The sequence below is a fragment of the Petaurus breviceps genome, unplaced genomic scaffold (genome assembly GCF_028583685.1).
Source record: "Petaurus breviceps papuanus isolate PSGF00001 unplaced genomic scaffold, PetGlider_PUasm1.0 90925, whole genome shotgun sequence".
Taxonomy (NCBI): domain Eukaryota; kingdom Metazoa; phylum Chordata; class Mammalia; order Diprotodontia; family Petauridae; genus Petaurus; species Petaurus breviceps.
Genome location: NW_027187380.1, coordinates 36,047,632 through 36,068,761, shown reverse-complemented (window position 1 = coordinate 36,068,761; position 21,130 = coordinate 36,047,632). Strand labels below are relative to the sequence as shown.

At 35.5% G+C, this 21,130-nt stretch overlaps 1 protein-coding gene across 1 annotated transcript in view; it reads right to left on the bottom strand.

The window, feature by feature from the left end:
• DNAH9 (dynein axonemal heavy chain 9) overlaps positions 1–21,130 on the bottom strand; it is a 531,344-nt gene that overhangs the window by 398,409 nt on the left and 111,805 nt on the right. The window contains exons 14-18 of the mRNA XM_069076799.1: positions 18,669–18,910; positions 17,472–17,607; positions 14,299–14,492; positions 13,777–14,201; positions 1,258–1,480 (exon numbers count right to left, since the gene is read on the bottom strand). Of these exons, the coding sequence (XP_068932900.1) occupies positions 1,258–1,480; positions 13,777–14,201; positions 14,299–14,492; positions 17,472–17,607; positions 18,669–18,910 (1,220 nt within the window). The remainder of the gene's footprint in view (positions 1–1,257; positions 1,481–13,776; positions 14,202–14,298; positions 14,493–17,471; positions 17,608–18,668; positions 18,911–21,130) is intronic.

The following is a 21,130-nucleotide window of genomic DNA, read 5'->3' as shown; positions in this document are numbered from 1 at the left end:
TTTTGTGCCTTTTAAACCATTTGGCCTATTTTGTTTTTTAAAAGTGTTATTTTCTTCAGTATTTTTTGTGCCTTCTTGTACTGAACTACTGACCCTTTTGTCATTATTTTCTTGCATTACTCTCATTTCCTTTCCCAACTTTTCCTCTACCTCTCTTATTTGATTTTTACAATCCTTTTCAAGCTCTTCCATGAATTCTTTTTGGGTCTGAGACCAATTCAGTTTTATTTTCAGGCTCTGAATGTAGCTGTTTTAACTCTGTTGTCTTCTTCTGAATTTGTGTTTCAATCTTCCCTGTCACCATAGTAATTTTCTATGATAGGGTTCTTTTTTGTTTTTGTTTATTCATTTTTGCAGCATCTTTCTTGACTTATAACTTTGTGCAAAATTTGACCTCTGCTCCTAAAGTAGAGAGAGAACTGTCCCAAGCTTCCGATTTTTCATTAGGCTGTTTTCTGAGCTAATTCTGGAGACCTGTGAATTTTCAGTTCTTCTAAGATGGTATGATCCAAGAAGAGTTGTAGTCAATGCTCTCTGGGCCTGGTCTGTGAGTGTCCACAAGCACTCTTTTCTACTCTAGAACTGTGAGCAAGGTCCCAGCTCCCCTGTGGTCACATGACCTGTTGTGCTCGTGCTTTTCCTCACCCCGGGACTTCAACCTGGCATGTTATTTTCTGACCAGTTATCTGACCTCCTTGAAGCTTCTGTTGCAGTCGCCCCTGAAGCCTGCTGCTGGCTTGCCAGGACATGGCCTATGTTGTATTGCTTTCCACTCTCACCCCAGTGAGACATGCCTTTATTGCTGACTTTCTTGGGCTTTAAAGTTGTTTCACCCTGTCTTTTTATTGGCTCTGCTCCTTTAGAATTCATTTTGAGGCATTATTTTAAAGTTGCTTGGACAGGAATTTGGGAGAGCTCAGATGATTCCCTACCTTTATTCTGCTGTCTTAGCTCTGCCTTTATACACATTTTTTAACATTCAAATGTATTTTTTCTACTTTTCTGATTGCTTATTTTTATTTTTGGCATTTATTTTATTCTAGTACTAAAAAGTTCTGACTACCCCAAAATCAAATGCCTTTTACTTTGTCAGTATGTCCATTGAAGAGTTTTCAAGTAAATAATCTTTAATTAACCCTCAAATCCTGTTTCTCTTTCATCCCAAACCACCTCATTATTAAAATTTGCAACATATATCTTCCTAATTATATTTTTCCTGAATTTGCCTTTCACGATTAGAAAAAAATTTGTATTTACCTCTAGCTGTTTAAACACTGCATCGGGCAATTCTTGTTCATAGATCTTCAGTAATTCAATTGTGTGTTTCAAGGGCTCAAACATCGCATCCGTGCTACTTTGTCGTTCTTTAAGAGCCATAAGGAGTCTCATAGTCTCAACCAAACCAGTGAAATCACCTTTTTCTACCCTCTTGCTCAAACCACTCTCACCATTTCTTATGAAGACTTCAAGGTCTGCCAAGCTAAGCAGAATTAACATTAAATGAGATCACCTCTATTTATGAACCATATTATTACTTCAAGAAGTCTATCACATGGTAGGTATTTAACAAATATTTTACCAACTGATTCACAATCTGTATAATGCAATATAGATGTACTATTAGAATGATAATATATCAGAGTTGGAAGGGCTCCTGGAAACCATATAATTCAACCCTCTCATTTTACAGAGGAGTAAATCAAAGCCTGGAATAATTAAATAAGTTGCCCAAGTTCAACAGGTAGTCAGTGACACAGGTCTCCTTATGCCCAAAAAAGTTCTTTCCATTTCAACATACAGTCACCTAGCTTCTTTTAGGAAGTTGAATGCTTAAATGTAAACTGTTTGATTACTTATCAACAAATATTTGTTATAGAGAGCCTTGACTGGTAAATCTAATGGTTGATTTAAAAACTTACCCTTATAGATTTTTTAAGCTAATGCCACCACATTTTCTTTCATTCAACTACCCTTCCTCAGTCTTTTGGTATTTTCATTGAAGAGAATAGGGAGTGTAATTGGCAGGGAAACCTCCTTCCATATTCCACTTATAGAATCACTGAGTTTCAGAGTTGGAAGGCATCTCAGTGGTCATCCAGTCCAATTCATATTTAAAGAAGAATGACTTCTACAACATACCAAATGTATGCTCATCTACCTTTCCTTGAAGGCTTACAGTGAAGGAGAAAATAGCTGATTCCACTTTTGGATAGGTCGAATTATTAGGAAGTTTCTTCTTATATGAAATGTAAATTTGCCTTTTTCATCTTCAATCCAGTTCTCTGAATCTAAAACCTCTTATACATGAGAGCCCTTCAAATGTAGGATCTTCCCAGATTCCCATGAAATTTTAGATTAGGACACAGCTAGACTGTCCATGATCATTTTAGACTTGAAAATCTCAGACTGGGATTATACTCAGACTTGACCAGAAGAAAACAGTATTGAGGAATATAGGACTGGTCAATATAGGCTCCTGCATGAAAAGCAGACCATTCACTTCCCACATACCCACTCCAGAAAAATCCCAATGTCTGCACCAGATCAAATAATTATCAAGAAATTGAATTTTAAATACTATGTTAAATGACTTCTTCTATCCTAGAATTGCACAAAAAGACATCCAGAAGCCTACAGAAAAATAGGAAAGGGAGCTACTAGCAAAGCCAGCACCAGTTCAGGGTAGTCTGACCATAGACTGCCCAAATAAAGTTGTATTATGTAAGGCTCTGGGTTCAGAGGTAGTAAGAATAGAGGCTTCCCCTGAGGAAGCCCTATGGGAAGTGTAGCATTCAGCAACAAGGGTACTGTCATGGTACAAATCAGGACACCCTAGGTCCAGGGGCTCTAGAGTCCCCAGAATAGAGTCCCCAGAATAAGATGCTGGAGAAGGCCCTAAATATCTACCACTGTGAAATTCAAAGGAAGCCAGGAAGTCTTAGGATTTTACCAAGGGGTAGAGGGCAGTGAAGGAATTCAGGGTAAGAGACTAGAAAGGTCTAAGCATGTTCACTCAGAAGTAAAGCAGAGAATCCCTGATTCAGGTACTAGAGGTGCAAATAGAAGTAAATCAGAAAAAATACTGAGCAGCAGGAAAAATTATTGTAGAAATCTGTAACTATTAATGATGACATAGTGCTAACATTCTAATAAGAGAAGAGGAAATAGGTGGTCCTTAAGAATCTTAATGTTCTCTATGCCTAAGGGGCTATAAAACTATGCATACCTTTTGATGCAGCAAGACCACTACCAGGTTTGTATCCCAAGAGAGATTTTTTAAAAAAGAAAAGGACCTATAAGTACAAAAACATTTATAGCAGCTCTTTTCTGGTGGCAAAAAATTGGAAATTGAGGGGATGCCCATCAGCTGGGGAATGGCTGAACAAGTTCTGGTATATGATTATGATGGAATACTATTGTGCTATAAGAAATGATGAGGAGGATGCTTTCAGAAAAACCTGGAAAGACTGGCATTAACTGATGCAGAGTGAAGTATGTAGAACCAGAAAAACATTGTACACAGTAAAAGCAATACTACAGGATGATCAACTATGAAAGTTGGTTTTTTTTTGGGGGGGTCTATGTTTTCTTTCACAGTATGACAAATGTGGAAAGAGATTTTGCATATTATAAGCTATGTATAACCTATATCGGATTACTTGCTTTCCCAATGGGGTAGGGAGGGAGAGAGAGAATTTGGAACTCAAAATTTAAAGAATGAATGTGAAAAATTGTTTTTAACTGTAATTGGGGAAAAATAAAATAATAAACAAAATACTAAATAAATAATAAAGAATCTTAATATTCTCAAAGGGCATTGAGAGATATATTGGTTCTGTTGTGAGGGTCTGACGAAGGAGGATAAAAGAGATACAGTGGTACAGAAAGGAGGAAGAACAAAGTGGAACTCGTTATTTCTCAAGTATAACATATGAGACATAGTATATGAGTATACAAACATGAGGAAGGTGTGGAGAGAGAATCTCACTGCTATCCGAAGCAGAAAAATAAGTGTTGAATACATACACAGTTTGGTATAGCAATACATCAAATTCATCAGGAAAATGAGCAGGAATGATGAGGGGGATATAGAAGATTAAAAAGGAGGATAATTATCAGGGAGAGAAAAGTAAAACAAATTTCCTAATCCTGAAGGGAAGATTAAAAGGAAAGGGGAAAAAAATCACAGAATTAGAATCGAAGGGGTATGGTACCTTAGATTTCTTCTTGGACAATTAGAGAATTGAACAATTGTGGTATATTATTGAATATTATATTATATATAGATTCTATATATATAAAATAACTACATATAGCTATTATAACTAACTATATATATGCATAACTATACATATAGTTCTGATATGTTATGTGAATATTATTGAATTGTAAGAGATGAGATGAGATGATTAAGAAAAGCGGTAATATGAACTGCTTCAGAGTGAAGTGAAGTGAATTATGAGAATAATTTATACAATGAATAAAAATTATGGGAATAATTTATACAAGCAACACTGCAAAGAAAAACAATTTTGGAATAATTAAGAAGTTTGATTAATAAAATGATCAACCATGTGATCATGTCTTCAGGGGATCATGAAGCATGTTACTCACCTACTGATAGGTCATTGATTCAAGGTGTGCAAAGAGACATATACTTTTGGACATGGCCACTCAGTGGATTTGTTTTATTTGACTATTTATTACAAGGTTGTTTTTTTTCCTCTTAATTTTTAAGGGGGGAAGGATAAATGTGCTGGAGAAGTGGAAGAGTTATAGGAGAAGGGAGGATTAGCAATAGTAATGTTAAAGAAATGCAGAAAAATAAGATCGTTTTGTAACTAATGTGCAGAATTTATCATACTTTTTTTTTTAAAAGAAGCAGTATGGAGCAGTAGAGCTCAGCATGATGTTACAAGGGATGAGTTGTTGTATAATGGAGGGAGCGGTTTACATTTGGAAATGAAGTCTCATACCATTTTGTTACTACAACCTACCAAGGGGCCAGAAGGCCAACTTATGCTGATTATGAATCAGTGAATGAATACATGGAGTTTATAAAATGTATAAGGAACATTTGAGGAGAATGAATCCCAACAGTCCCTCCATCACATATGACATTAGTCAGTTGTTTGATTTCACTGATTATCTGGTAGATCTTAGTTGCCTTGTGTCCCAAGTGGACACTTAGACATACCAGCCCTACAACAAAGACTGGATCAAAGAGAAGATGTATGTGCTTTTCCACTGGCAGACCCAACAAGCCAGCAAATAATCTAAGTGGCAGCCCAGGGGGGGGGGGGGTTGGGAGGAGGGCTTGGAAAACAGGTATGTACAGCATGCTGTAGTAGGAACTTTGTATTATAGAAGTCCTGTTTCCATTTTGTTACAATCTAGTCAAGGTCGAATAATAGTATTAGGAGATTTTTACCTCATTCAATCTGAAGCTCCTGTCTGTCCCAACTTTCTTTTTCTTTTTTTACTAAGAAGTAGCTGAAAATTTCTCTTTGGTCAGTTAGCACTTGGTTACAGTTCTTCTAGCTGTTCATATCTGCTTATAAAGTTCACTGTACTTACCCTTCTGTGTGAAGGTTTTCCAGAATTTAGTTATGTCCTCAAAACTCAAAGGCTCAGTAGAGAATACAATAAATGCTCTTTAGTTAAAAAAAAGAAGCAGTATGGAGATCCACAGCTTCACACAGAATCTTATTTTTTGTGTTCTGCTGAGTGCATGAAAGTGCTCTTTTTTTGTGTGTTTAATTCAGAATAAAATTTTTTTCCACATTAAATTTATTTACTTTTAGTTTATAACATTTGGTTCCACAAATCCCTTGAGTTCAAATTTTCTCACCTTTCCTCTCCTCCCCCTGCCCATGGTGGCATGCAATCTGATATAGGTTCTACAAATACCTTCACACTAAACATTAGTCAAGTTGTAAAGAAGGATTATAACCAATGGAATGAACAATGAGAAAGAAGGAAGAAAACAAAACAAAGAGAGAGAGAGAGAGCGCAAGTAGTTTGCTTCAATCTGCATTCAGAATCTATAGTTCTTTCCCTGAATGTGGATAGCTCTCTCCATCATGAGTCATAAAATTTTTTTAAAGGACCACAGAAACTCATTCCTATCCCATTTCACAGCTGGATAAGGCTGAGATAGAGAGAAAATGGCAGAAATAAAACTTAAGAAGGCAGAACCAAGATGGTAGAAAAAAGGCAGGGATTCTCCTGAACTCTCCCCCAAGCCTCTCTAAATACCTTTAAATAATGCCCTAAAATAATTCCTGGAGTGGCAGAATCCATGAAAAGATAGGGTGAAATGATTTTCTAGCCAAAGACAACTTAGAAAGTTGGCAGGAAAAGTCTGCCACACTGTGGTGAGAGTGTAGCACAGTCCAGCACAGTCCATGCCAGAGGAGACCAAGCCCCAACAAACCAGGAGTGCGTCCTGGGAGTCACTGAATCAGCAGTGGAAGTGGCTACTTCTAGAGCTTTCATCCCATAGATGGTAAGGGGATCAAACAACTGATCAGAAGAAGATTACAGGGGTGTGTTTGCTGGCCCTGGAGGGAGGATTCTGTTGCTTTGCCCACACTCAGGTCTGGGTCGCATTGCTGGGCGGTAGTCCCAGGAGGAGGAGGAGCACTAGCACACCAGAGTTTGCAGTAGGGACCCTCGTAACAGTTTCAGGACAGAAAATAGTGCCTGTAGTCACTCACAGATCACAGCAAAGGCCAGAAGAGTAATGAACACACTTCCCTTTAGATCATACCACCTTGGAAAAACTGAAAACTTACAAATCCCTAGAAGTACCAATGAAAACAGCTGTATAAAACACCTGAAGCTTGGGACAGTGTACCCTCTACCCTGGAAGAATAATTCTACTCTAACAAAGAATTAAAAGTAAAGAAATAGACTGGAAAAATGAACAAACAGAAAAAAATCTGTACCAAAGAATATTACTATGATGACAAGAAAGATCAAAACATGCACTCAGAATAAGACAACAAAGTCAAAGCTCCAACATCCAAAGCCTTCAAGAAAAAGATGAATTGGTCTCAGGTCACAGAAGAGCTCAAAAAGGATTCTGAAAATCAAGTAAGAGAGGTATAGGAAAAATTGGAAAGAGAAATGGGCGTGATTCAAGAAAACCATGAAAAAGGTCAATGACTTGGTAGACACACACACACACACGAATTGAAGAAAATATTATCTTAAAAACAGAATAGACAAAATGGCAAAAAAAAAAGTCCAAAAAGTCAATGAGGAGAAAAATGCCTTGAAAAGCAGAACTGGCCAAATGGAAAAGAAATTCAGTAAAGAAAAAATTCCTTAAAAAGTACAATTGGGCAAATGGAAAAGGAGGTACAAAGTTCCTCTGAAGAAAATAATTCCATAAATATGAAATCAAGAAAGAATAAAACAAAACTAAAAGAATTGAAAATAGAAGACAATGTAAAATATCACACTGGAAAAATAACTGACCTGGAAAACAGATCCAGGAGAGAGAATTTAAAAATTATTAGATTACTTGAAAGCCAAAATCAAAAAGAGAGCCTAGACATCATCTTTCAAGAAATTATCATGGAAAACTGGCCTGATATTATAGAACCAGAAGATAAAATAGTAATTAAATGAATCCACTTATCACCTCCTGAAAGAGATCCCCAAATGAAAATTCTCAGGAATATTTTAGTCAAATTCCAGAGCCCAAGGAGAGAATATTGCAAGCAGTCAGAAAAAAATAATTCAAGTATGGTGGAGTCACAGTCAGGATAACACAAAATTTATTGGCTTCTACCTTAAAGGATTGGAGAGCTTGGAATATGATATTCTGGAGGGCAAAGGAGCTAGGATTACAACCAATAATCACCTACCCAGCAAAATAGAATATAATCCTTCAGGGGGAATAATAGATATTTAATGAAACAGAGGACTTTCAAGCATTCTTGATAAAAAGCTTAATAGAAACTCAAGAGAAACATTAAAAGGTAAATAGGAAAGGAACTTAATAAGGTTAAACTACTTACATTGCTATATGGGAATATATTTGTAACTCATAACACAGTTCTCATCATTAGGGTAGTTAGAAGGAATATATATGGACAGAGGGTAAGTTGAATATGAATGGATGGCATCTAAAAAATAAAATTAAGGGGTGAGAAAGAGGAATGCACTGGGAGAAAAGTAAAAGGAGGGTTAGAATGGGGTAAATTATTTCACATAAAAGGCAAGAAAAAGCTTTTTTTGGTGAAGGGAAAGACAGGGGAGGTGGAGGGGAATGAATGAATCTTACTTTTATCAGTACTGACTCAAAGAGGAAATAACATACACACTCAATTGGGTATAGAAATCTATCTTGCCCTACAGGAATGTAGGAAGGAGATGAGAGAAGTGGTAAGAAGGCGGTGATAGAAAAGAGGGCAGATTTGAGTACCCAGTAATCAGAAGCAAAACACTTTTGAGGAAGGACATGATGAATGGAGAGAGAGAATATAATAAACAAGGTGGGGATACAAAGGCGGAAAACACATTTAGCAATTGTAACTGAAAAAACAAATGGAAGCAAGTTTCTCTGATAAAGGCCTCATTTTTCAAATATATAGAGAACCAAATCAAATTTGTAAAAATAAGACCCATTCTCCAAATGATAAATGATAAAAAAATGAAGTTTTCAGACAAAGTAATCAAAGCTATCTATGGCCATATGAATAAAATACTCTAAATCATTATTGATTGGAGAAATGCAAATTAAAACAATTCTGAGGCACTACCTTATATCTATTAGATTGGCTAACAGGACAAAAAGGGAAATGACAAATGTTTGAGGGGATGTGAGAAAAATGAGACATTAATGTATTGTCAGTGGAGTTGTGACCTAATTCAACTATTCTGTAGAGCAATTTGGAACTTTGCCCAAAGGGCTATAAAACTTATGCATTTCCTTCTAACAATACCACTGCTAGGTTTGTATCACAAAAGAGATAAAAAACAAAAAGGAAAAGGACATATATGTATAAAATATTTATAGCAGCTCTTTTCTAGTAATAAAGAATTGAAAATTGAGGGGATGCCCACCCGCTGGAGAATGGTTGAACAAATTGTGCTATGTGATTGTGATGGAATACTGTTGTGCTATAAAAAGTGATGAGCAGAATGCACTTTGAAACTTGGAAAGACTTACATTAGCTCATAGAAAGTGAAATATACTGTCTACAAAGTAATAGCAATATTGTGAGATGATCAGCTGTGGATGACTTAGCTATTCTCAGCAATACAATGATCCAAAACAACTCTGAAGGACTTATGATGAAAAATGCTATCCATCCCCAAACAGAGAACTGATGGTGTCTGAATATAGATTGAAGCATAATTTTTTTGCTTTATTTTTCTTGAGTTTTTTGGGTGGGAGGTCTGTGTTTTCTTTCATAACATGGCTAATATGGAAATATGTTTACATGACTACACATGTATATCCTCTATCGAATTTCTTATCTCCTCAATAAGGGGGATGGGGAGGGAGGAAGAAAGTCAATTTGGAACTCAAAGTTTTAGAAACTAATGTCAAAAATTGTTTTTACATGTAATTGGGGAAAAATAAAATATTAAATAAAAAATAAAAGCAAAATTACAACATTAAAAAAATAAAACTTGAGAGCCCAATTAGCCACCCTCTGCTTTTCCAACCTCAAAATATTTTCATAGTAAAGAGACTTGCTCTGCTAGTAATACCTTTAAAATTACTTACTCTTCCCCTGCATGTCTTGAGTATCAAAGAAACCATAGAACTGGACTTGATATGGCCAAAGTTACTAGTACATTTGAAGGGGAATCCTGAGTCCATGGAATCTAGTTATACCACTGAATCCATTAATACAGCTGAAATGGTCACAATAAAAATCAGAGTAATAAATCTTAGAAAATCTTATTTCAATATTTCAATGGATCTAAGATCTGATGGATATCAAAGTTCCCTTTTCATCTGTGGAGATAAAATAACCCATTTATATCTTATGATTCTGTGTAATTCTCATCCATATTTTTCCATAAATCTTCCACAGATTATGCAATCATCATGCTGAGATTTTTCCTTTAGGTCTTTTTATATTTTATGGGAACCAAAATAGGTACTCAGGGTATCCATTTATCTCTTACTCTCACTGTATGACTGGCCCATCTCTTTTTCCAGTGATACAATTCCTCAGTTATACACCTTAAATCATTTCTTCATTGGAAGCTCATCACTGGTAGTATGCTATATTGTACTTGTCCTTCATGTATGTCTCTATTGCTCTTTGAATCATATGCAACTTTCATTCCTTGAAATTGTGGAATTCCAAGATTCAAAACTACAAAACTTTTCTGGGAGAATGTTAAATTGTATTAAATGTGTTGGGTTTTTTAAAGTTGGCTCTATATACCAGGTATCAGTTTGAGATTGTTAAAGGTACCATGTAATTTCCAAAATGGTATTCAATCTGCTCTCTTCTTACTCAATTCTGGGCCTAATTCACCATCCATCTGAAGGGCCATATATCCAAGATATATGTACTGATGTTAAAAATTCATTCAATTCAATGGAATACCAGTCTGAGTTTTAAAAAAAGTTCAGACTATTCACTAGATATATATATTCACCCTTCTCCCTCACCTTATATTATTCTTACATCTTCCTCCATTATCTCTTTATTTACTCTGGATTCAATTGAAGAGGTGGTCCTTTTTATTGGTAAGCTCTCTAAATATGTTCCCTAGATGCCATCCCATCCTAATTCTTCCAAAATATTGCCTTAACTCTCCTCCCTCTACATCATCCTATCTTCAGTCTTCCCATACCTACTGGCTCCTTTCTTGCTGCCTACAAACATATTCTTGTCTTCCTCATCCTTGGAAAAACCCTCAACTGGTACCACTATCACTGCTAGCTATTGCCTTATATTCTCTTTCCTCAGCAAAACTTGATAAAATTCTCTTTATTCTGTGTCTTTGCTTCCTTTCCTCTCCTGTCATTCTCTTCTAAAGCCTTTGTAATCTGGCTTCTGACTTCATCATTCAACTTAAACCACTCTCTCCAAAGTTATCAATGATCTGCTAATTGCTAAATTTAATGGTCTTTTCCCAATACCAATCCTCCATGATCTCTAAGAAGCATCTGACACTATCATTCCTCACCTAATCCTAGAAACTGACTTTGTCCTAAGTTTTTGTGACATAGCTCTCTCCAAAATCTCTTCTTTTTGTCTACTCCAGACCTGCACAACTTAGGCTAAACTTCTGCAGGTCGCAGATAGGTTTTTGGCAGCTCATTTTCCAAGGTATAACTAATGATTTATAATTAATGATTATAATTAAGGTATAATGAATGATTAAATTTATAATTAATTAATTTAATGATTAAATTTATAATTAATGATTATAATTAAGGTATAATTAATGATTAAACTATTTGGCACATAAACCATATTAAAAAGTGAAATTTTCAATTTATAAAAATTAGTTACAATTATTACTTAAGTTTTTATTTATCATGAAATCACATTAATGTTAAAAATACTATGCTAAGCAGTACAAATTTTAATACATTTTTCAGATTTTCTTACCATTTACATTTACTTAATGGAACATATTACACTTCTTGTCAGGAATGAGTTTATCATTCTCCAAAATCATGTTTAAAGTAGATTTCTTTAGAAATCTGAAAACTAATCTAGTAGTGCCTCATTTTCTGATTTTTCTTCTTTGAAATTTCAACTGTTGCTCCCCACTGAGATTTTTCAACAATTTGGACATTTTAATTTGTTTTTCATTGGTGTCCAACTTAAGTCAGAATGTTTTGATTCAAAATGGCAACAAAGATTGTATTCCTTCAGAATGGCTATTACTTCTCAGCAAACAAGGCACAATATTCTGTCTCTCATGTAAGTAAATAAGCATTTATTTGTCCACTCCAGATTAAACACTCTATGTTCTGATTTGATATTCCTTTTCTTTTTATAATCCATTTTACAAAGTCACCCCAAAAACTTTAATGTTAGAACCAAAAAATCTCCACAGCAACTGCTCACATACAAAGAAATACTGAACTGAGTGTCTGACATTGAAGATAGCATCAGACACTCATCCAGCCTGGAAGGGACTAGTGCAGCAAGGGACGAGAAGCAGCCCTCACGCTGTTGCCACTCATTCCATAATGGGCATCAACTGCATTGGTGTGTCACTGCACTCTCTTTGTCCCTCTTCAATGCCAGTAATGACCAAGAATACAAGGAAAACATATGGTTCTTGCTCTTCTCAGACTATAGACAGACTGACAATGGTTGTTTGCCACATGTCATGTGACAAACAGGAGAGAGTACACAGTGGCAATCCACCAGCCATAAGTGACAGGCACAATAGTTATTAGTAGAAGGTGGGTTAAGCAGGGCATGGACAAAGCACTCATTACATCTTTACTTTCTTTTACATCCTCTACTTTTTTCATGGGTCACCTGAAATCCTTTGGCAGGCTACAAGCAGCCTGTGGGCCATATTTTGTGCAGGCCTGGTTTAATCTTTTGCATTCTCTTTTGCTGGTCCTTCATTCATGTAAGGCTAACTAATTATGAGTATCTCTTAATGCTCTGTCTTTGGCTCCTTTCTCTTTTTATTTTATATAGTCTTATTTGATGATTTTATTAGCTTCTATTGGTTAAATAATTATTTCTTTTTTTTTTTTTGGAAGGGGGGAAGGCAGGGCAATTGGGGTTAAATGACTTGTCCAAGCTCACACTAATAAGTGTTAAGTTTCTGAGGTCACATTTGAACTCAGGTCCTCCTGACTCCAGGGCTGGTGCTCTATTCACTGTGCCACCTAGCTGCCCCTAAATTATTATTTCTCTGCAGGTAATCCCCACATCTATATATCCAGACTATATGCTGAGTTACATCTACGTATTTCCAACTGCCTCTGGGATGTCCTCACCTAGCTCAGATCCCACCTTGTATAAAAGGTTCTGAGATGCTAATGCTTTCCCCATTCAGATTATCTTCATCATCTTCTCTGGCATATCTTGTGTTTACATAGCTACTCATATGTTGTCTAACTCATTAGGGTGTATGCTCCATGAAGGTAGGAGCTGGTTACTTTACCTTTTGCCTTTATTTTTATTCTCAGAACTTTGCACAGGGTCTACTACATAGAGCTTAACAAATGTTTTCTTCACTGACTAAATAAAAAGCATTTTTCATCAATATGTTTGTTTTTTCTTATATGGATTTTTAGGCCAGTCTATTTTAAGTAATTATGGATCTCACTAAGGAGGTTCTCTAACATTTTTGGGCTTGGTGCAATGAGCACAGTATGATGCACAAATAAGATCACCTGGTTCCTCTTCGATGTGAACTTTTGCAAAGGACATTCTCCATAAAAATGGTGAACATTCAACTCCCAGTTTTGCACTTCACTGAATATTAATAATCTATGATTCACTGAATAACTATCTTTGTTGCTGCATTTATCAAGGAGTCTTGTATGATCTGATCATATGTATGATTCTTCCTGCTCTCCAACAGCTTTAAAGACTGAATTTTATTCTCTGAATCAAATACCTTTATGAAATCAACAATCAAGCACAGGCATATTCTCTGTGCCTTTCAATCACCAATGTGACTATAAGTGTGATGCATTTTAGAAAAGTGTTTCTGAAAGCCTATTTTTAAACATCTATGTTCCCAGAAGCCACAGACAAAGAATAAAATGGGAAAAAGGAAAAGGGAAAGAGATAGAGACAGCATTACCTGTGGGTGACATGATCAATGAGATGCTGTTTAAGCATGAGGCTCCATCTCTTAATTAAATTCAAGAGTGACATCTTAAATGGACGAATATCAATTTTCATCCAGTTGTCAAAAATCTTGAAAGGCTCTAGCTGGTTCACCTCTTCATAGATCTTTTCATAGGAATCAATCTGCAATTTAAATTGTTGAAGAGTGGGAGGATTCTCAGGGATCCCATCTTCTCCATGGGCTTCTAAATCCTCCGGAGTAAGCATATGTCCATATAACAGAAAGTGCCGCATAAATTCCTTCCGGTCATCCATGTAAAGGAAAGAGTAATGGTCAAAGGAGTTCCGATAGTCACAGCAGGTGATCATCATATTCTTGACTCTCTCATTTAATTGATTCCTGAGGTTTGACAGATCTCCTATGTTTTCCATGTCAGCCTATGAAAGAGATGAAATTAGAAATTCAAGATTACAAATACATTTGGAATATTATTCCAAAAATAAGAGAGTGAAATGATAGCTGCAAAGTCAGTACCTGGTAATGAGGTGAACTTTTCTGTGTAAGTCGTGGGACCATAGAAGATATTTTGAAAATATCATTGATAAGTCCCTCAACAATAGTATGAAAACCATCTTTAGCAGTGTTGTCCAGAGAGGGATAAAAGATTAGTTCTTGTACAACTAGATCCAGCTGTGCCTCAAAAAAGGGAGGAAGTCTGGCCTTAGCATCTGAAAAAGCAAAAGGAATCAAGATGAATGAATAAAAAAGGGAAAATATGATACTGTTCAAAAAGCGAAAAAAACACATATTAAAATAGTATTGTAATATACATTCAAAGAGAAGATACACAATTCCAAGGGGATTCCCTTTATCGCTCCCATGAATGAAGAAGAATCCTAAACCATATGCACACACAGTCATGAGCGGGATTTGCTAGGAAAGAAAAAGACTATAGTGATAGAAGGAGTTTAGCATACAGTGGCTGTGTGAGAAAGGTGTGTCTGTAGCTGAGCTAAAATGAGTCCATTGCTGTAATTGTATGAACACAAGTATTTTGAGTGTTGCGGTAGACTGATCCTTAGATATTTTCTGCATTTTATAGTTTTTTTCTGGAATAAAACTTCCTTTCTATTATTTCCTCTTAGGTTTTGGTAGTATAAAGAAATACTGTTAATTTTTGAGGGTTTATTGTATAGCTTATAACTCTGCTGAAGCTATTGTTTCAATTAATATCTTTGTTAAGAGCTATTATTTTTTAAAGTAAACTATTGTTATCAGCAATAGATATAGTTTTATTCCCTTTGCCTTTCTTTGTCTTTATTTTTTTATCTTATTGCCATTTTTTGTAATCAAATTATTTATTTTTATTTTTCAACATTCATTTCCACAAGATTTTGAGTTACAAATTTCTCCCCAACTGAATACCCCTTCCCCCAATCTGTCTTACTGCCATTTTCTAGCACTAAATCAAATAATAGCAGGGAGAATGGGCATCCTTGTTTTACACTCATATTTATTGGGAAAGCTTCTGTGGTATATAAAACTTGCACATTTTGGTATTAGATATTTTTATGATGTTAAAATGTCCATATTTTGTAGGGTTTTTTAGAATAAGCTTATTTTGTCAAATAATTTTTTCTCCATCTATTGAGATAATCATATGGCTTTGGATTTTTTTTTGTCATTCTAAATATGGTTAATTGTCCTAATGGTGAATCATTCTTCTATCATTGATAAAAATCCAATTTAGTCTTGATGAGTAAGTTCTTAAATGAATTGCTATGTTCTGCTTAAGAGGATTTCATTCAACATTTTTGAACGTTAATTCCAAGTGGACGTGAATTTATTAATAATATTGTTCAATGTTTTTATCCTTCTGCCAATTTAAGTATTAGGAACATATTTGTCTCATAAAATTTGTGCTTTCTTTCTCAAATTTGAGAATAATTTGTGTAGTACTGGCACTAATTGTTTTTTCAAAGTTATAACAAAAGTTGTGATTCTTTCCTTCACTCTTTTCATTACTTATTTTCCATTTCTGTCCATTTTATTTTCTTATTCTTTGATTTGTGGCCTTATACTTCATTAGTCTCCATATTCCTCATAGAAATAAACTTCTAATGGACCTATTTTGGGTCCCCTCTTCTAAACACTTTCTGTGTTATAGTATTATAGAGCTTGCCCCACCAGCACCCTTTTTCTGCTGTGCTGTAATCTTAGAAATACTAATTCATGCAGGTGATAAAAAGGAGATTGCCACCTGTTAGAAATTTTCCTATATCTCCTCCTGATAGTAGAGTTCATTATTAACCTTCGCCCTTTCCATGCTCATCTCAAATCCCACCCCCATTTCCTTGAAATCTCCTCCCTGGATCCATACGCTTTATTGCCCCAGAAGTTTTGGTTTTTCTTCTTCTGAGGCAGGATGAGTGGTTGTTCTGTGTATGAAAACCTTGCAGACTATATTCATTAAAAGGTCCCTATCTCCCTTTATAGAATGTTTCTCTTCCCCTAGAGGAGTGCTTAACAATGATACCTCCTCCCATCACTGAGTACCCCTTTTTGTAGTCTTTCTACTCAGTTACCTCCTCAACCAATGTGGAAGAGACTGTGGAGCTTTTTTCCAGAAAGTTTGATGAGGTAGGTTTAATGGAAGAGTCATGTAAAGATATGGAATATATACAGATAAACATTCTGAAACTGGTTTTGACCTGTTATAACTACATGATGAACAGAAGTTTTTTTGGTTGGCTACGGAATAAGGATGTATTTTGAAAAAGACACATATCAGTCAGAGTTTGTTTTCCTATGGGCTCTTTCTAGACTTTCTGGCATTGGAGAAAGAAAAAAAGTTGCTGAGGGTTGCCAGATGGGGCAGGTCTCAGTCCCTCTCACTTGGAGCCAGTACAAAGCTGAACATGCATGGCCTCAAAGTTTCTGTTGTCTCTGTTATTTACATTCTTTCCTGCTTTTAAAAGGAGACTGGAGATGCTTATGATCTTGTGAGCTTCAGAAAGTCAAGAAAGCAAGCCACTAGCAGATCTGGGAGCAGAGTATATAGTAGGTTTGGGGGTCAGCCATTTTAACATCAGTGCCTGGTAGAACAATGCTCAGGACTCAGCCCAGTGGTATCTGTGATTGTAATTCTGTCAGACTGTTAAATTTGGACATGAACTTGTTGGAATCATAGGTAGAAATTTGCATTAAGTTGAAGTCTAATCTCCCAAGGGACAAAGGTAGTATTGGGAAGAATATACCTTCCAGGTGTTGTGGCAGGAGAAAATATTCATACTCCTGTGCTTTCCATATTCTTTTGGAAAAGCTAATCAATGTTAATTATTTAAATGGAACTGAGACATTAATTACTGATGGGTAATAGTGGGAGGAATATACTAGGAACTTACATGGGGCAGAAACTGAGGCTAATGAAACATAAACACACTGAAATTAAAGAATGAAACACTGAAGTGGCAATGTAGTTAATCTTGCTATAAGTGGGGCCTCTAGTATAAAAATCAGGTCTTTTAAATTCATAGGCACCCTTAGATTCTAGTATAAAAATCAGGCCCTTTAAATTCGTAGGCACTCACTGGGACTTTCACTATCTAATATCCTAGTCTTTCAGGATACAGGATTCACCATCCCCTTCCACCTAGTGGATTTCATCAGCATCCATATTCCACAATAATCATCCACAGCCAATTTACCAGTATTTTCCAGGAGATACTTGAGGGAAGATTCAATAGCAATGAAGAATCCACGAAGCACCATGTTATCAAGATAGTCAATGTATGCCTTCCACCTACTGGATGCTGGATCTGCAAGGAAGAGATTCAGGTTTTCCTGGAAAGGAAAGAAAGCATGGAAGTACTGGATCAGGCATTGAGACATCTATAATAAATCAGTAAGTGCCAGGTACTCATGAAAATTGCTTACTAAAGCATTCAGAAATTAAGATCTGTATCATTACAAGGGATATTCATACCAATGAAACTGAAAAAGGCCTTTTACAGAATTTGAAACATTATCCCCTATTTAATCTCTAAACATGATAGCAGGAGAGGTAGCAACAATGATGGCTAGAAGGTCTAATAATTACATTATCCTTTCATAGGATAATGTTCGTAATCCTGATGATTTTACTATCATTGAAAACAAGGCTGACTTTTTAACCTGGTAAGTGATCCTTATTAGCCTATGCATATGCAGAGAAGAATCTTTGGTCTGTGCCTAATGTCTTCTGGACCTTTTCTATTTACAGCTAGTTTCTCTTAATTTTATGAATAAGATTACTACTTGAAATGAATCTTCAGTCTTTGATGGCTAAATGTTATATTGATTAGATACCAGTTAATGAATATTTCCCACTGCTTGAAATGGTTCACTATAATTTTCTGCTATCTCCTCTATTTCCACCCAAAAGCAGATGCTACACATAAGTTTACAGTTCCTTAGAGATCACATAGATATCTCTCCTCTTCCCTAGTTTGTCTAATTGGCAAATTGGTTGCTATGAAATTTATGGATATGGGATAGTTTGATGTGTCTTAGGATTCTGTGGCTGATGACACTATCTTTTCATTTAGTTTTCTTTGAGGTATTTCATATAGATTGAACCAAGCCACTAACTTGAAGACTAAGTGTGACCATTCATTTTTGAAATATATTGGCTTTAGTCCTTTTTCCTTTAATATAAACTTTTACCAATTGACTGAGAATACAGAATTCAGTGATTTCTTTCATTTCTGAATTACCTATAGAATACATACATGTATATACATATATATACACACACATACATAAAACACAGAAAGTTTTACATATAAAACACAGGTCTCACTCTCTAGCTTCTTAAAACCCCTTTTCCCCCATTCTTAGTAGGTTTGTTTGAATGTAGTCTTTACCTGAACAAGGGTGTGGATCTTAAGGCCAGAGTCTTTGATAAAAGAGTAATATTTTTCCAGTTGTTCTTGATAGTCTTCTAGATAGAGTAGAGATTCCTTTTTTCCATCTTTCCTCTTAAAAATAGGGGATTCCCAGGTTCTCATGATATTCTGAATCTCATTTACATTGTCTTTTGTTTTCTGAATCCTTTGCTCAAGATCATGGACTCTAGTAGTGATTTTTATAACATAATCCCAAACACCTGCTCTCCCCAAAAAGAAAGAAAGTCCACTGAAGTAGCTCAGAATTACATAGATATTTAGCTGCCTTAAAGAAAAATATAATTTCTTTTTTTCTGACATTTTCTACACACATAAACTAAAGTTGGAGTCCTTTTTTTTTCAACATTTTGAGAAAGCAACTTACATTAAGAACTCAAAGAATCAGTGGAGACCCTTAGACTAATAACCAATTTAAAATTAATCAATCAGTATTTAAATTATCAAGTAGGTACCCAGTCCTATACAACGTCATTTGGGGAGCAGGTTGAGCACTTACACAGCACAATAGTATGCCAAGCCTGGAATCAGGAAGACTCATATTTCTGAGTTCAAATCTGGCCTCAGATACTAGCCGTGCAACCCTGGACAAATCACTTAACCTTGTTTGCGTCAGTTTCTGCATCTGTAAGATGGGCTTGAGAAGGAAAGGGCAAACCACTCTAGTATTTTTTGCCAAGGAAACCCCAGATGGGGTCATGAAGAGTTGGACCCTACTGAACTTACTGCAACAACAACAACAACAACAAAACATTTGGGAAAGATGGCAACAGCAGCTGAGAGGATCAGGAAGCACTTCGAATGGTACTTGGGCTGAAATGGTGTTACATGAAGCAATTAGAGAAAAAGCATGTGATCTGTAAAATGCAATGTACACACATGCTCCTTTGGTGTAGTCTTAAATCCATCTGTACTTCTGCATCCTGTGATGTTATTTATGTCCTACCAAAATGTTCCAAAAAGAATTCCACCAAATTCACTGGAGGCCTTTTTCTAGTATTTTAAAATTTTATGAGTTGAGGACATCACTCAGGCTATCCATCTGCTAGCCCTTGCTCTTGTCATGACCCACCTTTTCTGACCACACCTTTCCTAGATTTCTAGAACCTTTTACTCTTTTTACTCCTAAAAGAATATTTATTCCTAAAAAAAAGAGAATATTCCTAAGGAGTTTAGTACCATTCAATTTTGTGCAATTTTTCTATGAAGTAAGTGGGAGTAAGTACAATTTCATTTTATAAATGATAAAGGTTAAGTAATTAACTTAAAGGTAATCTTCCCCAGCATATCGACCACTTAGCAGGTAGTTGATAAATAGTTGCTGAATTAGTTAATCCAGTAGAAAATTAGTTAGGTTGCCTAATGCTCAAACTAGTGCTACAATGTCACCACAAATATACACTAACTATATTGTATTTGTTAATATTTATTTTGTTAAACATTTTCTAATTAAATTTTAATCTGGTTGAGGTTGCATTCAGGAGTTTTTGATGCAGCTGGTCTATTCAAACCTCCTCATTTTATAGTTGAGTAAACTGAGGCCCAGAGAAAGGAAGTGACTTGCCCAATGCCACACAAGGAATAAGTGGCAGAAAGAGATTATGAATTCAGGTTTTCTGACTCCAATTCCAGCACTCTTTCCAATTGGTCAGTTAACTAGCATTTACTAAGCACCTTTTCACTTACTATTTCTAAGATAAAATACAAAATCTTTAGTTTAGCATTTAAAGCTCTTTATAGTATGTCTTGTATTGATCTTGGATCATTCCCCTCTATGCTTTCTATGTTTCAGTCAAATCAGTTTTTTCAATACCTTTGCACTGGTCCCTCCCCACCCCTCATCCTACCACCATAGCTACTCCACCGATATTATGTCTAAAATTCATTCCCTCCTCACCTCCACCTCATAGAATACCTAGGTTAAACTTTTACGGTAAACAATCCTATTTATTTCAGTCATTAGTTTTTAAATTACTTTGTATTATCTTATGCATGTATATGTCATATCCTTCCTAGTAGAATATAATTTCTTGGAGGGTGAGGTCTATTTTGTTTCTACCTTATACATAGTAGAATTAAATAAATGTTTGTTGAATTAAATTACTGAATTTTGCCAAATGGCACAGTTGATTTTGCTAACTCAGAACATAACATTTCTAAAATTAAGACATTTAAGGATGTGATTATGTATAAACTAACTTCAAACTTACAGATCCATGGGCAATACTTTAACATACTTTCAAGCATAATTCAAGTTTGCTGCTAAATATATGCAGGGTTTAAATTCTAGTTAGATTTTTAAAACTGTTAGATACTAATCACAAATTCAAGAGTTCAAAGGAAGGAAAAAAGGAAACAAGCATTTGCAAAGGGCTTCACAAATATCTTATTTGATGAATAGTTCAGAGAGAGAGAGAGAGAGA